At 35.3% G+C, this 16,750-nt stretch overlaps 1 protein-coding gene and 1 non-coding gene across 6 annotated transcripts in view; one reads left to right on the forward strand and one right to left on the reverse strand.

Moving 5' to 3' along the window:
* The window catches only part of ENPP2 (ectonucleotide pyrophosphatase/phosphodiesterase 2), a 110,029-nt gene that overhangs the window by 37,418 nt on the left and 55,861 nt on the right, over window positions 1-16,750 (forward strand). For all 5 annotated transcript variants that reach the window (XM_069466049.1, XM_069466045.1, XM_069466047.1 and 2 more), the window contains exons 3-8: window positions 7,194-7,349; window positions 11,165-11,290; window positions 13,398-13,458; window positions 15,308-15,405; window positions 15,631-15,710; window positions 16,491-16,610. In XM_069466049.1, coding sequence (XP_069322150.1) covers window positions 7,194-7,349; window positions 11,165-11,290; window positions 13,398-13,458; window positions 15,308-15,405; window positions 15,631-15,710; window positions 16,491-16,610 — 641 coding nt within the window. The remainder of the gene's footprint in view (window positions 1-7,193; window positions 7,350-11,164; window positions 11,291-13,397; window positions 13,459-15,307; window positions 15,406-15,630; window positions 15,711-16,490; window positions 16,611-16,750) is intronic.
* Window positions 1,248-1,323, reverse strand: LOC138382275 (small nucleolar RNA SNORD55/SNORD39). Its single transcript, XR_011233364.1, has one exon. It is a non-coding gene; the product is annotated as a small nucleolar RNA SNORD55/SNORD39 (small nucleolar RNA).

The following is a 16,750-nucleotide window of genomic DNA, read 5'->3' on the forward strand; positions in this document are numbered from 1 at the left end:
GGGATGCATAACGTTGTTATGTACATCATATATGTATATATACATACATTTTAAAATTTGAAGTTCTTATTATAGACATGTAATATTTGTTTTTCAAGATTCTGGAACTAACATATCTTTGAAATAAAATAGCATCATTTGAAGATCTAATTAAAAAGGCAGCAATAGACTGTGAATCTCATAAAAGTATTGGCAAATGCCTCATAAGAAATTCCAAGCCTTCATCATACTTAGCACATATTTCTGACTTGATACTTCTGAGTACGTTTTGTTTATTTTTTATTTTTTGTCTTCCTTATTAGTTCTGAGCTTTTATGGCGATCTCAGTAATGATGAAAATTTTGGAATACTACAAGTTCATTGATCCTTCAGTTTTCATCACATCTCTCAATGAATTATAGACCTCAAGTGCTCACAACAATGTTCTCTTGATTTAGATCAAGTAAAGGAAGACTTATTAACAGATTTTAAAACTCAGACTTATAATAAATCAGGGAATCTTTCCATATTTGACATTGAATCAGGTACAATAAAGAGAGAAGTCCTAAAAATCTCTCCCTAGGCTGAGTGTAGGGAGAAGAACAGTGAACATGGGTATCCCAAACACACTGATTTGAACTTTAAAAATTATGAGAATGAGGCTGGACGTGGTGGCTCATGCCTGTAATCCTAGCACTCTGGGAGGCTGAGGCAGGCGGATTGTTTGAGCTCAGGAGTTCGAGACCAGCCTGAGCAAGAGCGAGACCCTGTCTCTATTAAAAAATAGAAAGAAATTATATGGACAGCTAAAAATATACATAGAAAAATTAGTCGGGCATGGTGGCGCATGCCTGTAGTCCCAGCTACTCGGGAGGCTGAGTCAGGAGGATTGCTTGAGCCCAGGAGTTTGAGGTTGCTGTGAGCTAGGCTGACGCCACGGCACTCACTCTAGCCTGGGCAACAGAGTGAGACTCTGTCTTAAGAAAAAAATTATGGGAATGTATTAAATTATCCCATGTACCCCATATGTACCAATATGTATATGGATACATATATTATGCATTCATAACAAAATTTCTGTAAAAGAAAATTTTATAACAAAATTTCTGTAAAAGTCAGAACATGGAGGATAAATCGTAGAACTCCTAGGAAAGGAATAGGGACTAGATCTTGTCATTAAAAAGGATGGCTGGGATGAAATAGGCCCTGGAAAAGCTAAGTAAATATTCTATTGCTCTGTTTATTTATTAACTTAATTTTTTTTTTTTTGCACACTCAGCTGTCCAAGGTTGGCTTCTCCACTGTGCACAGAAGTCGGCAGCATTACAGAGGTGTCATCATACATTCATTCCATTTTATTTAAAAGGGGATGGCAGCTCAAATTTCTTAGGGTTATTGGACTAGAACGGGTCCTACATGGCTCAAACTTATCTTCCCATTTTTCTTTCTGTCATTTTCAGCTAAATTCAAGTCAACCAAGAATGAATTTTGACATAGGTATCCCCTAATGCACCCAGGACCAAGAATTTACTCTAATTTGAAGCTCTCAATAACCTAATCTTGAGTACAGTATTTTTTACAAGATATATCTTTGTATTATGAGTGCAAGGGCAACTCTTTCTAACAAAGCTGTCTTCGGTGTAAGGCTTGGCAAAGATAGGGGCCAACTACTGAGTGAGATTCAAATACTTTAAAAAACAAAGTGAGGGACAAATTTAAAGAATGATTAATGTTGTCAGAAAATAGTAAAAACCACAGTGATGGAATGGTTGAAGAAATATTAAAATGACTACAAATTTAAATAGATAATTTGAAAGTAAAGAAAGACATAGGAGGGAGATTACGATGAGGGGAAAGCAAAGGGCATGGATGCAGGAAAATGTGAAAGGCATTTGGGGACACGATACACCTGTCAGCAATGTGCCCTTAGGTCTCTCCTCAGTATCTCAGCTACCCACATAGTAAGCATATTTGTGTATGCAGTTCAGGGAGTAAATGCTACTCAGAATGTATTAGATGGCTGTTGGAATGACCCTAGCTAAGCAATATCCTGAAAAAAGGACTATTCAATTATAAGTCCTTTCCTTATCTTTATTTTTATTATCTTGTAGGACTTTTGTCTATTATTTTCTTTTTTACGTTTCTAAACTTCACCTCTCCTCTTAGTTTCTTATGGTTCAGCATGCACTGTTGACATGTTGGCCAAAGTCAACAGAAAAATGTGGTTTATGGACCAGAGGTAAGGCATTGCATTGGAAACGGACGTTATTTCCTAAACTGAACTGGTATGGTTTATATGCATTTCAACATCCCAGAATCAATCATGCAAAAACGTTTCACATCTCATGGTCTAGTGAATCTGTTTGCTTTAGTTGAACTGATCTGATGCCATAAAGGCCAGGATTGAGTGACTTGGACTTTAAAGAGGACAAAGGACTAAGGGGTAAACAGGATGTTCAGATAAATGGCTTGGGTGAACCTAGAAATGTCATTTGACATCTGTTCTCCTCCTGCTTTGTGTTTTTTCTTGATTTTAAAATAATATATATGAATATATGAAAAATAAAAATGCACAAACATGCAAATCAGGAAATAAAATTATAGCTAGCATGTCATAAATAATATTTTTAGGATATTTACATATATCATAAATATTTTATACACATGTATACATATATACACATATAGGTGTATATATATTTACATATCTGAGAGAGAGCACGTGCAAGTGAACAAAAACACCAAACAACTATCTTTGAATTTGTAAAATGTCAGAAATTTCAAACTACAGAAAGGTAAGAAGTCTCTTCCTCTCGCTTTATTTTCCCCATCTGTAATTTCTATAAATGGTTTCCAACAGAGGGAAAAGGTTTATTCACACTTTCCCTTTTAAAAAGTGGTGTCCACCTGGACATTTCTCCATCCCTGTGCTCCTCTCTCTCACTCCTCCCCAGCTCTGGCTCTGTTTTTATTTCGATCTTCATTTCTATCCTTAATTGCTCTCTTTATCTCTATTTTTTTAACACAAAATCTAATATATAATATTTAATACTAAAACTGTGCTTTGCTCTTTAAAAAAAATTATTTACATATTTTGTAGATCTTTCCGTATTAGCCTACACAGATCTGACTCATCATTTTTAAGGAGTGGGCAGTATTCTACTTATGAATATAGTGATTCTTTCTTTCTTGATGGAGAAAACAACTTTGGTTGATTTCAGACCCTCTCCCATCCCATTACAAAAAGACTGTAGTGAGCAATAGACATTTATTGTACATATATATTGGCAAACTTTTGCAAAATATATGTAAGCGATAAATTGCTAGTCATGGAATTTCTGGGCAAAAGATTTATGAGCATTTAAAAATGTTGATAGATATTTTTAAATTGTATTCTATTTTATAAAAATTTGCATTCCTAGAATAGATATGACACTGTTTATATTTTGCATCTGCCAGAAATTATTTTGTACACTGGGATGAGGATTCAGTTTAATTTTTTCCAGTCACTGATTAACCCTTCTTTTTTCTGCTGATTTGAAATGTTACTTTTATTGTAAAATAAATTATCTGTATTTGGTCCTATTTATAGGTTCCATTCACAATACTGATCTACTTATTTTCTAGTACCAAACTACTTTTTTATTACAAAATATTAAGGGGGTACAAATGTTTTTGTAACATACATACCTTGTATAATGCTTAAGTCAGGGCTTTTGGTGTGCCTGTCACTAGAATAGTGTTCATTGTACCCAACGGGTAAGTTTTTATCCCACATCTTCCCTCCCACCCTCCCCCCTTCTTGGTTTCCAATGTCCTTTATATCTCTTTGTGCCAGTGTGTACCCATTGTTTAGCTCCCACTTATTAGTGAGAACATATGGTGTTTGGATTTCCATTCCTGAGATACTTCACTTAAGATAATGGTCTCCAGTTCATCCAATTTGCTGCAAATGACATTATTTCATTCATTTTTATGGCTGAATAGTACTCCACAGTGTGTGTGTGTATGTGTGCGTGTGTATGTGTGTGTATATGTGTGTGTGTGTGTGTGTGTGTGTTATATGAAGACTGTTTGGAAAAGTATCCAGCTATTGTTAATGTAACGAGAACATATTAAATGGCTGGATACTTTCCGGACAGCCCTTGTATATAACATTGTCTTTATCCACTGATGAATTGATGGACACTTGGGTTGATTCCACATCTTTGTAATTGTGAATTGTGCTGCAATAAACATTTGGATGTAGGAGTCTTTTTGAAAAAATGACTTCTTTTCCTTTGGGTATGTACCCAGTGGTGGGATTGCTGGATCAAATGTTAGGTCTACATTTGTTTCTTTGAGGAATCTCCCTACTGTTTTCCATAGAGGTTGTACTAATTTACAGTCCCACCAAAAGTGTATAAGCACTCCTATATCTCTGCATCCATACCAGTATCTATTGTTTTTTGACTTTTTAATAATGGTCATTCTGATGGGGTAAGGTGGTATCACAGTGTAGTTTTAATTTGCATTTCCCTGATGATTAGTGATTGTTGGGCACATTTTCATAAGTTTGTAGGCCATTTCTTTAGCTTATTTTGAAAAACTTCTGTTCATGTCTTGCCTACTTTTTGATGGAATTGTTTGTTTTTTTTTTTTTTCTGCTGATTTGTTTGAATTCTTTGTAGATTTTGGATATTCGTCTTTTGTATATTTTTGCCCATTTTGTAGGTTGTCTATTTGCTCTGTTGATTATTTCCTTTGCTGCACAGATTTTTAATTTAATTAAGTCCCATTCATTTATTTTTGTTGTTGTTGTGTTTGCCTTTGGAGTCTTAGTCATAAATTCTTTGCCTAGGCCAAAGTCTAAAAGAGATTTTCCTATTTTTTACTCTAAAATTTTTGTGGTTTCATGCCTTACATTTAATTCTTTTATCCATCTTGAATTAATTTTTATTTATGGTGAGAGATTGGGGTCCTATTTCATTCTTCTGCATGTCGTTATCCAATTTTCCCATCACCATTTATTGAATAGGGCTTCCTTTCTCCAGTGTATGTTGTTGTCTATTTTGTCAAAGATCAGTTGGTCATAGCTATATGGTTTTATTTATTGGTTCTCTATTCTGTTCCATTGGTCTGTGTCACTACTTTTATATCAGTACCATACTGCTTTGGTTACTGTAGCTTTGTAGTATAATTTGAAGTCAGGTAATGTGATGGCTCCAGATTTGTTCTTTTTGCCTAGGATTGTTTTGGCTATTTGGGGTCTTTTTTGGTTCCAAATGAAGTTTAGGATTGTTTTTTCTAGTTCTGTGAAATTAGACATTGGCATTTTGATGGATATTGCATTGAATATGTATATCACTTTGGGCAGTATGGACATTTTAATTATGTTGATTCTGCCAATTCATGAACCAGGGGAGTTTTTCCATTTATTTGTGTCACCTGCAATTTCTTTCATCAGTGTTTTATATTTCTCCTTGTAGAGATCTTTCACCTCCTTAGTTAAGTGTATTCCTAGGTATTTTATTTTCTTTGTAGCTATTGTGAATGGTATTGAGTCCTTGATTTGACTCCCAGCTTGACTGTTATATCTAGAAATTCTACTGCTATGTGTACCTTGATTTTGTACCCTGAGACTTTGCTGAATGTATTTATCAATTCCAGGAGTCTTTCAGTGGAGTCTTTAGGGTTTTCTTGATACAAGATCATATCATCATCAAACAGGAATGGTTTGTTTTCCTCTTTTCTGATTTAGAGATCCATTATTTCTTTGTCTTGCCTGATTGCTCTGGCTAAGACTTCCAATACTATATTGAATAGAAGTGGTGACAGTGGGCACCCTTGTCTTGTTTCAGTTCTTAGGCGGAATGTTTTCAACTTTTCCCCATTTGATATGATGTTTGCTGTGGGTTTGTTATGTATGGCTTTTTAATTTTGAGGCATGTTCCTTATATGCCTAGTTTGTTGAGGGTTTTTATCATGAAAGGGTGCTGGATTTGATCAAATGCTTTTTCTGTATCTACTGAGATGATTATATGGTCTTTGTTTTTGCTTCTGTTTATGTGGTGAATCACATTTATTGATTTGCATATGTTGAACCATCCTTGCATCACTGGGGTGAAACCCACTTCCAAACTATATTAGTTATTTATCTTCAGACTGTACTTTGCTATCTAGTCTGCACCAAATTACTTTTCCTTTTCAGTGTTTTCCTATTTTTATATATTTATTTTTAAATAAACTTATAATATCATTTCGAGTTTCAAGAACTCTAGATTTTTTTTGTTATGATTGCATTGAATCTTTAGGTTTATTTAGGAGGAATTAATGTTTTTATAATCTTGATATTGTTACCTTTAAGATGGTATATATTTCCATTTTATTAGATCTTTTGAATTTTTATAGAGTTTTTAATATATTCTTCATGTGGGTTCTACACAAATATTATTAAACTTATACTTAGATATTTTTACCTTTTAGGTAAAACATTGAACAGAACTTCCATTTAATTTTTGAACCTATATTTCTTGTCTATTAAAAATTTGTGGAATTTTCAACTCACTGAATTCTTTTGTTTTCAAAATTTTAGTTGATTCTTGAGCTTTATAGAAATACAATTGTCACATAAAAATAATGATAGAAGATTCATTTTTGACAAGCTGAGATTGTGGAGTTTGTGTTTGTATAACACTATCTGGGATTGTAAAATTCTTCTATTTCAGTCACATATATTCAGTCTGTTCTTAGAACATTGAGTATCAATTTTCCTTACAGAAAGCTACAGATTTTTTAAATATAGAAGTGAGCTCTTCTTTATAAATGTATAGTTCAAAGTACTGTTTTCTGGTGGCTCCGTTAACATTGACAGGGGCACTAACTATCACAGATTTGTAGTAATAATAATTATAAATAATCAGAGCAAGAGCCAATATTTGTTCCTCTTTCTGTTATATCTGACATCATGTTAAGTGTTTTATATGGATCATTTCATTTAATTCTTATTTCAACATAGATTCATTTTTATGAGTTCCCCCACTTTACAGATGAGGAGACTGCAGCACAAGGAAGTTCAGCAACCTGCCCAAGGTACATAGGTAGCAGCTGAGGGAGCCATGTATTTCCTCCAGGGTCTGATTGCAGCACTACACTGTATGGCTTCCCCATGTCACTCTTCCATGGTGACACGACCCACTCTCCAATCTGTTGTCTTTGCCTCTTGCTCCTTGCAGTGTTATCAGACTCCCCCTGGACCAACACCTCGGGATCTTGCAAAGGCAGATGCTTTGAACTTCAAGAGGTTGGACCTCCTGATTGTCGGTGTGACAACTTGTGTAAGAGTTACATCAGTTGCTGCCATGACTTTGATGAGCTCTGTTTGAAGACAGGTATGTAACTTTTGAGTCCTCTCTAGTTGCAAGTAGATGGCTTAAAGACTCCCTAGTGCTGTACACCCTGGAGTTGCCACCCAGCTTGGCAAAGAAGGTTCTTTGCAGATGCAGGCATTATGTGCTGGTGTTGGAAGCGGGTTTTTTTTTTTGTTTGTTTTCTTTTTTCATCTTCATTATTTCTGTCCCTTGCTTTCAATTTCCACGTTCACTGCTAGGGCATGTGGGCTAAAATTGTGTATATTTTTTAAGAAAGAAATTTTTTTTGTCTTGCTTTCCAATTTTCTAGCATTTGTTTTATTAATACTTCATCTTATCATACAGTGACTGTTGGTCTATCCTGATGTCATTTCTCATTCTCTCTACAAGTGGAAAATTGTTATGGAATTCTTTTTGAAGTCTCATGCTATGGCTAGCTCTAAAATCTTCTTTTAAAGTCTTCTTGACTTTCTTTACACTTCTTCTGTACCAGAACAGTTATTAGAATATACAGAGATGGATGCACATGACTTAAGAAAATCACCTTTGTGGACTGTTGCCATCCCACCTAGTCTGTTTTCAAAGGTCAGCATTTCAGACAGGACTTTTGAGATATCTTATAGGCTACGCACTATGCCTTCATGCAAAACCACATTCAGACTATCTAGAAAGGTAACACTCAGCCTTGTTCCTAACATCATTAGAAGCAGATTCCACAGCTCCCTTGACAAATTATTACTTGTTTTTAGACTTCTATGCATTTCAAAAACCTAACTTATGTTATCATTGCTGTTAGTTTGATCTTTCTATTGACATTGTTAGAAAGAGACATTATTTTCTTTTGCTTAAGCAATAGCCCTTGATTAATATGAAATTTGATACCAACTCCCTTATTAGTTCTGATTTGCTTGCTCCCCACCTCCAAATAAGAAGAGCTTCGTTATGCTGGTTTTTGCATGATACATTTACCAAACATTTAGCCCCCTTTTTTTTGTTGTTGCTTTCATTTGGAACTTCTCCCAGGTTCCTTTAGTTGTGGGTCTGCTAACTTAATTGCTGAGACCATTGTAAACTGAATATATGGATGGAACAGATGTTTCAGCAGAGTTCTTTGCTTCTAAAACATTATTTCAAGCCAGCAGTTTGTGTTTGCTTGGCACCAAGGAATTTACTAATGTTTTATGTTTCCTCTTTACCTAGAGTATGTTGTCCCTGACATGTCATCTCAACTTTCCACATTCCTGGTCTTAGACTTCTTTGCAAAATTTAATAAGTCTCCTGAATCTAGCTTATCTCTCTCTGAATATAGTTAATGCTTTTCTTCCTAGGTTTCTTAAAGACGGAATATAATAACATTTTATAAAGTAGTTTATTTCCCTGTGTACAGAGATAGCATATGCTGAATGTGAAAGAATCAAATACCAAATATAAATTAAAAGTTGAAGGAAAAAAATAAGTCTCTAGAGCTTCTACTATGCTGACAGAGCATTCTTTAGAAACAACCACAATTCTTCAGTGTAAACTCTGATTACTTCCTGCGTGTGTGTGTTTAGTATGTATATTTATACAAGTGTGTGTGTTTGTGTGTATGCATGTGTGGGAGAGTGTCTGTATTAATGAACCTTAATATACATCATCCTTTCGAATGGCTACATAGTATCCCATCAAATTTTGCAACCTAATTCATTGAGTATTTAGTCAACATTTATATTTCCCCATGTTTTGCTATTATGGATGATGGATGTATCAATGAATACTGTTCATACACATTCATACTTTTGTCTATTTTCCTTAAATTCCTAGGAGTGGGATTTGGGGATCAAAGTGTATATGTGTTTTTAAAGTTTAAATATTAATATATATTACAAAATTATACTTCTGAAAGCTTTTTACCAAAAGGTGCAAGAGCCTTCCCCACTTCCTCTTCAGCATTGACTACACTAATTTTTAAAAATCTGTTTTTTCTCAAGATAGGTGGCTTCTCATTTTCCAATAAAGTTAAATATTGTTCATGTTTATTCCCATGTTTGCTTTGAAAATTACACATCTGACTGACTTTTGGTTTGCTTCTAGTTCACTTTGAACCCCGAATTCCTTTTTTATTCCATCCTTACACAAAGTCAGTAGTTCCTCAATAAATGTAGCTTTTTAATAGTGATGTTCTTCTGTAAGTAAAGGGATGTTCTTATGCAATTAGGGGAAGAATAAAATTATATTGGTGAGTAGGATCATCCTTGAATTGGAAAAAAACCCCACAATCTCTATCAGTCAAAGCAACCTTAGAAAATTGCTAACCACTAGGAGTAGCAGATTATGGGTTAAGAAATTCTAAACACTTATTTTGCCCGGGAAGAGAAGGGAGTGCAAATAGTGAATATTAAAAAGTCAGAGAATGGGATCAGGATGCAAAGATAATTCTAAAAGAACAATTAAATATCTGTTGCATGGTTTTCTGGCAAATGGCCTGCCCAAAGGGGCAGAGGTGGCACCTATGTATGGCAACTAATATCTCTTTATCCATTTATTTACCTAACACTAGTTTCTCTTAGTAGAATATTACTAAGAAGTAGCATTGCTTTCAAAATCATTACTTTCCACTTAAGACATATTTTAAGAGATGAAGACCAGAAGTGTCCATATGTCCTTCAGCTCAGTGACACCTTTCTTGACCAATCTACCCGTGGGAGCACCCCTCCATCCCACCCTGTCAGTCTCTGTTAATACCGTCAGTTATTTCCTTCACAACACTTAGCACAAGCTGAAATAATCTTGCTTATTGCTTATGGTTTGTCTTTTCCAATTGGAATGTTAGCTCCATGCAGACAGGGACCTTGGTCTCTCTTGTTCCCCAGCACCTAGAACATAGAAGACATGGTATAAAGATTTATTGAATAAATGAATTAACTATGAATGTTCTTAATATGCCAGTCCCAAAGTTAAAGAGTCATATTTTATTTCCATGGTTATTTCCAATGAGATTTAATAAATACTCATTGAAAACTTAGCATGTGCCAGCCACGATCTCACAGTCTTACAGTCTGCCACTGGAAATATTATATAATGGTGAAAGAGAGATGTGATTTTTCCTGCCATGGATTTTACACATTAGCAGATAAAAACATCAAACAAAAAATACAACACCCTCTTTAAAATGAAAAGATTACTTTTCTGAAGGTATCTTCTTGGAAGAGTTGAGCCATGAGCTCTCAATCAAGTATGCTTGGAGGGAAATCTGTAACCTATTTGCTGACCTCCTTGGAAGTAGGGACTCTGACCTGTTGTTGGAGGTAGGACCACATTTTGGTCAATGGTTAGAATGGTTTAACGCCCCTTTATACTCTTCATATCTGTTTAGGACTTTAACCTGCAGGTGCATTTCATAGCAGATAGTGATCATGTAGTTGCACTGTCATTTGTATTTAAAACGAGCTGATTAAAGTTAAGCAAAGCTACTTCAGAAAATAAAAGAGCCAAGCCATCAAGGCTATTCCTACAATGATAGATACCCCTATCACAAACCTTCGATAGTGTACATTTTGTTAAGTCCTTTAGGACAATTGGAGAATGGTAGGGATTCTTGCTCGCCTTTTAGGGTTCCGTTTTCTCAAAGGAACCCAATTGCATTTTAACTGTGTTCACTGATTTGAAAAATTAGGAATTCATCCTATCTGTAAGTTCTTCAAATATCATCTAGGCCTCAGGCCAATTCAAATTTCACAAGCAGAGTAAATGACGTGAGACGTTAGCTCTTTTTGTTGGAAACCCTGTAAGCAATTGTGGCCTCTTTGATTTGGTTTGTGTGCAGCAGTGAAAATGTTTTATTGTGATGATTTTAGCTCGTGGCTGGGAGTGTACGAAGGACAGATGTGGAGAAGTAAGAAATGAAGAAAATGCCTGTCACTGCTCGGAGGACTGCTTGGCCAGGGGAGACTGCTGTACTAATTACCAAGTGATTTGCAAAGGTACATATTTTCTTTCGATTACCTTGAGCTTTAAAAGCCCAAGAACTGGAGATGTTCCAAGAGATCCAGGATCTTAGGCATGTAACACCTTGGATATGGGTTTGGGAGGAGGGAATGAGTTGGGCTTTTTAATTTCTTATGCTTCTTTCTCAGTTTTGCTACCCTGCATTTCATTGATCTGAAATAACAAGGAAATAAACCAAAATTCCATAATTAGATAGAAACATAGTGAAGATATTTCTAAACTTTCTGTCTTGGTTTTTAGGTCAGATTTTTTAGAAGCAGAGCCTGAGACAGGAATTTGGGACAAGTAGTTTATTGAGGGAATGTTCTTCAGGGAAGCCACGACAGGGAGAAAGGGAAGCAGGATAGGGAAGAAGGGGTCCGGAGATGCAAGCACGGATGTGGTCTCAGGTATAGTCTCACCTTGGCCTGCTCTGTTGCTTGCTCTGAAAAGTAAATCTCGGAGTTACTATGGAGGCAAGGGGGCACGGCTTTTGCATCCACCGGGTATAAGCTGTTCACCAAGACACTGGCAGCAGCCTGGAGATAGGGGTACTTGCTGGTAAAAGGGATCAGGGCACCAACAGCCCCCTGTTATACCCCCAAAATATACATACATGTGTTGACTTTGTATGGTTGATTATGGAACATGATGCTTTTATTCTCTTAATTAACACTAGCAATGGACTACAGAAAATATAAAAGATGCAGTTCCTATCTGTAAGGAGTTTAAGTTGCCATGCCACCTACTTATAGAAGTTAATGGAAAGGCCCAAGAATCTTTATTTAGAGTTTCCAAGTCACTTTTTAGTTTCTAAATTCAGTATTCTTCCCTATCTCTGACATGGAACATTCAAGAAGAGTTTCTGTTAAAGGATTTCAAGGAAAAAGCCAGTCAGTTCTGAAATATGTGAGCTGTTCAGTTGTGGCAAGAGAGTATTATATTAATGAATTTGGAAAATTTCCCCTACCCAGACAATTATCGTATGGTAAATTTCCTCTACCCAAACAATTATGCTTTTATTTTAAAGCGTAAAATTAATTGAGAATTTATTTCCCTTTCCTTTTTAATTATCTTGTGTACTAAGTGTACTGATAAGCCACAAAGGCTATTAGAAGAAAAGATAAAGAAAAAGAAGAAAAGTCTTAATATCACCGGTCGTTGAATTCATTAAACCTTGGGTTTTACTGGTTTAAAATCCTAGTTCCAGTACTGTTGTGAGGGCCCACGTGTATGCCCTGGGTTACTACGTGTGTGGCAGATCTTCCCTATTTTAAGGAGCATAGTTTTACTTCTGCAGCTCTCACGTAGTCAGATTCTCATTAGCCAGAAGGGATTTCCAATGCTTTTCACGTGGAAGCAGTTTCTCCATAGTGTTGGTGGCAACTTTTACTTCTGTTCAAGACATGTGCTATTCGTTTGTCTTAGGACAATATAAAGCAAATGCTTTTCGATAATTTTCATTTTCTTCAAAGGACACCTTATTTTCTATCTGAGCCCTTTTCTGGTCTCTCTTCTTGATAGTGGTAACTCAGGAAAGACTTAGGTTTATGTTCTGAGATCTTAGTGGAAGATAAAAGGGAAAGGTAGCATTGGTTTTTATTTCTAAATTCAAGGGCTGTTCAAAGATCCATTGGCAAATAATCTCTCTTTTGGAATCTTCCATCTATCATCTCTGTATATCCCCAGCCTTTTCCAGCATCTAGAGGGAAGTTGTGCCTTGCTTTCTATGGCTTTGAGATCTTCAGTGGTGGAGAAAAGAATGTTCCGTCTAATGACCAAACAGTTTATTTCTGGAGGGATACAAACATGAAATTTTGTTCACTGACGCCACTGGTTTTTTTAATCTACAAACCATTTAGACTCGGAAGGCTCAAATAAACACCACACCACTTGTGGTTATTAAATCTTAGCTTTCCCACCATGTATGGGTGTACTTTTTAAGCCAAACTAGACACTAGACTTTAATTCAGAATTTCGTTTTAGATGATGTCTCATAAACAAGTATCAAACTGGACACAGGTCATGGAATTGTGTGCTTCAAGGTGCTGGATGCCATTTACAATCAGATTCAACAGTAAACTTACCTGTTTTTCCCTATAGGAGAGTCACATTGGGTAGATGATGACTGTGAGGAAATAAAGGCCCCAGAATGCCCTGCAGGGTAAGTTTATTTTGTGAATATTATGAAGTTTTATACATTAGCTGATAAAATATCATAGGAAATGGATGGGGAAATGGTTAGAAACAATGTTAAGGGTGAAATCTACTTATACTAGAAAACCTATGAGTACTTGCAAGTAATTCACAGTCAAAATCTAGAAAGTACATCTTGAAGAAGCAATATTTTTTTTTCTCCATTTTCTCCTATCACCTCCACACATTTGGGAGTCTGAATATCCCCTATATTCTACCTTTGCTGAAGACTGTAGAGTGCATCTGAAAACCACTGAGGAAGGAAACATTTCTGGCAGTGACTTTTTTTCTCAGTATTTTTTTTTCTGGAGTTCTGCTTTTGCCTTTTTTGTGGGGGCTGGGGGAGTAAAGGGGGAACTATAGAACTTCTGAAAAATATCATCCAAGATGGTAACTCCTACCAGATGCTGCAGAAACTTGATGAACCACTGGGACACTGCTTGGCTGGGGTACAGCCAAACTTGAGTGACACCCCACAGCTCAAGTGTGACCAGCATAAGGCACTTATTACGCCTTCCAGGAAACTGTTGAAAATTCATAAACCCTTAAATGCTTGGCAGAAAATACATTTTTCAACAAATGTGTTTTCATCAATGTATTTGTTCTTTCAATGTATTTTTGTTTTAGGTAGCACAGGCTGGGACACAAAAGTCTAAGTATTTAGATGTCTTTATTTTTTCCTCCTGTTTAACCTTAGTGAGCCATTTGAACATCTTTGGGATTGTAGAATGAGATGGCAATAGTTTCTGTCTGCTTGACATGTGTTGAGTTTTTTTTTTTTTTTTTTTTTAGAAAAATGCAGTCTGCGCGGTGGAAGCCCTGTTAAATGATAATAGTAATGATAATAGTGAGCCCTCATATAATGTTGTTCTAAGCACATTATATATGACTCATTTTAAATATGTCTTGTTATATGATTTCAAATGATCTCAAACCTATGCTTGCTCAATTAGCTTCAAACTTTTAGAAATAATTTTGTACATATTTAATATTCTCAAGTTTGATCGAACAATTATATCTTCAGGATACAATAAAAGACCATTTCATCAGATCCTGCCCTGGGTAGATGGGTAGTCTAGTCCTTTACTGATATACTTTTTAGAGATCTTTAGAAGTTTAAATTATTTTTTGAATTATTTTATAATTAAACACAAATGAATGTTTTTATAAGTGCTTAGATCTAGTGGTAGGAATGCTACTGATTTTAATTTCATATTTATTCATTAATATACTTAACAAATATTTATTGAAGCCCTACTGTGGGTCCACAAAATGGAAAGATGAATAGGACACAAACTGTGCTTTGAAACTAGTGAGGAAGAGAAATGTGTTAACAGATCATTCTAATATGATGTAAAATGATGTATGCATGAATGATGAAAGAAGTATGAATAATATCTTAAAGGAATTCAGAAGTGGGAGCAACTAACATTATAGAAGAGGAAACTTTGAACTGGGTTTTAATGATTGAATAGGAGTTTGCCACGTAGCAAATGGGAAAATATATATTCTGGGCAAATACAACCATTTTTTATAATCTGTATAACCTTGTTTGCAATGTGAGAGGCAGCAGTAGAGGAAATACCTTAGGGGCAATTTGGAGTCAAGTCCCTTCCCTGGCCATTTTGTGGCCTTGGTCATTTAACTCTGGACTTCAGGCACTTCAAAAGTTGTGTAGCTGGAAGTCCAGGCTTATCCAGATATCCTCCTTTGAAGTTGCTTCTTGGAAATTATTGGTTCCTGTTATTGAGAATGACTAGGTGTAATGGAAACTCTGTGGCAATAATTTCTCTAAGCTTAATGTGTTCCTGTTTAAGGTTTGTTCGCCCTCCATTAATCATCTTCTCTGTGGATGGCTTCCGTGCGTCGTACATGAAGAAAGGCAGCAAGGTCATGCCTAACATTGAAAAACTAAGTAAGCAATTTCCATACTCTGTGTTCTTATCTGTAATCCAGAATCTTACAGTAACCAGTCTGCTATGGGCTTTGAGATCTATGGGTGCATTCTTTTAAACATATTTTGTTATTTGAAATACAAAAGTGAAGGTAATATTTTTTTGATCATTTATAAAATGGATTTTTACACATGAAGTGATTCCTTTCGGTTCTCCTGTTCTAACATCTGAAATTCTATTTCCAGGGTCTTGTGGCACACATTCTCCCTACATGAGGCCTGTGTACCCAACAAAAACCTTTCCTAACTTATACACTTTGGCCACTGTAAGTATTTTTTCAAATGGTATACATTCAAAGGGCTGATTTACCAGGAAATGACTTAAAGTGGGGACTTTTAAAACATGTTCTTTAGTGTTCAAAGAAAATCTTTCTGTTTTCCATCTTATCTGCATCACTTGTTCACAGCAAATGCCTTTTCCAACTTCATGGGTGGCTGAACTTCATTGCAACTTTAAAACTGAAACCTTTTCTCAGGTGCAGTTCTGTCTGAACACATATATTAACCTTCTCTCAAATATCAAAGGATCTATTGTTTATTTTCTGAATTTGCAAATAAAAATATTGACTTCAGAGCTAGTATGTCTTAATTTTCAGGTACTCCAAATTCTACCTTGCTTTCTTCTTTAAAACATAATTTATTTATTATTATTGCTCTTTTTATTGTTGTTTTGGGGAAGAAAAGAACTTAGAAAGAAGGGAAGGTGTATTTAGAAATAGAAGCTTATTTGGAAGCACGTGCATAAATTTTAAATTAAGATTAATTTATTGTAATAAAAATTGTCATTTTATTAAATTAAAATAGCTAACATCTCCAAATATTGTTTCTTATAATCATGTTAAGTTTTTCAGATGGCTTATAATTAGTTCCATAGATATTATTCATGTTTGCTCAGACAGACACACAGTAAAGGTTATATGTATCTTAGGTAATTTTGGAAATTAAATATTGCTATAAAACCTCTGTGATATGAAAATTTACAATAGAACTAACACATGTGGATTATTATATTGTTACTTTAACAATAAATTTGCTTTTACACAAAGGGACTGTATCCAGAATCACATGGAATTGTTGGCAATTCAATGTATGATCCTGTATTTGATGCCACTTTCCATCTGCGAGGGCGAGAGAAATTTAATCATAGATGGTGGGGAGGTCAACCGGTAAGTTTTGCATTTATTTTGTGTGAGAGTGTGTGTGTGTGTGTGTGTGTGTGTGCGAGTCTGTACATCGAGAAATTTCTTCTCAAAATTTGCTACTTGTGGGAAAAATACATATAATCTCCTCATACTTGGCAATGTTT

Source organism: Eulemur rufifrons, chromosome 3 (assembly GCF_041146395.1).
Source record: "Eulemur rufifrons isolate Redbay chromosome 3, OSU_ERuf_1, whole genome shotgun sequence".
Classification (NCBI taxonomy): domain Eukaryota; kingdom Metazoa; phylum Chordata; class Mammalia; order Primates; family Lemuridae; genus Eulemur; species Eulemur rufifrons.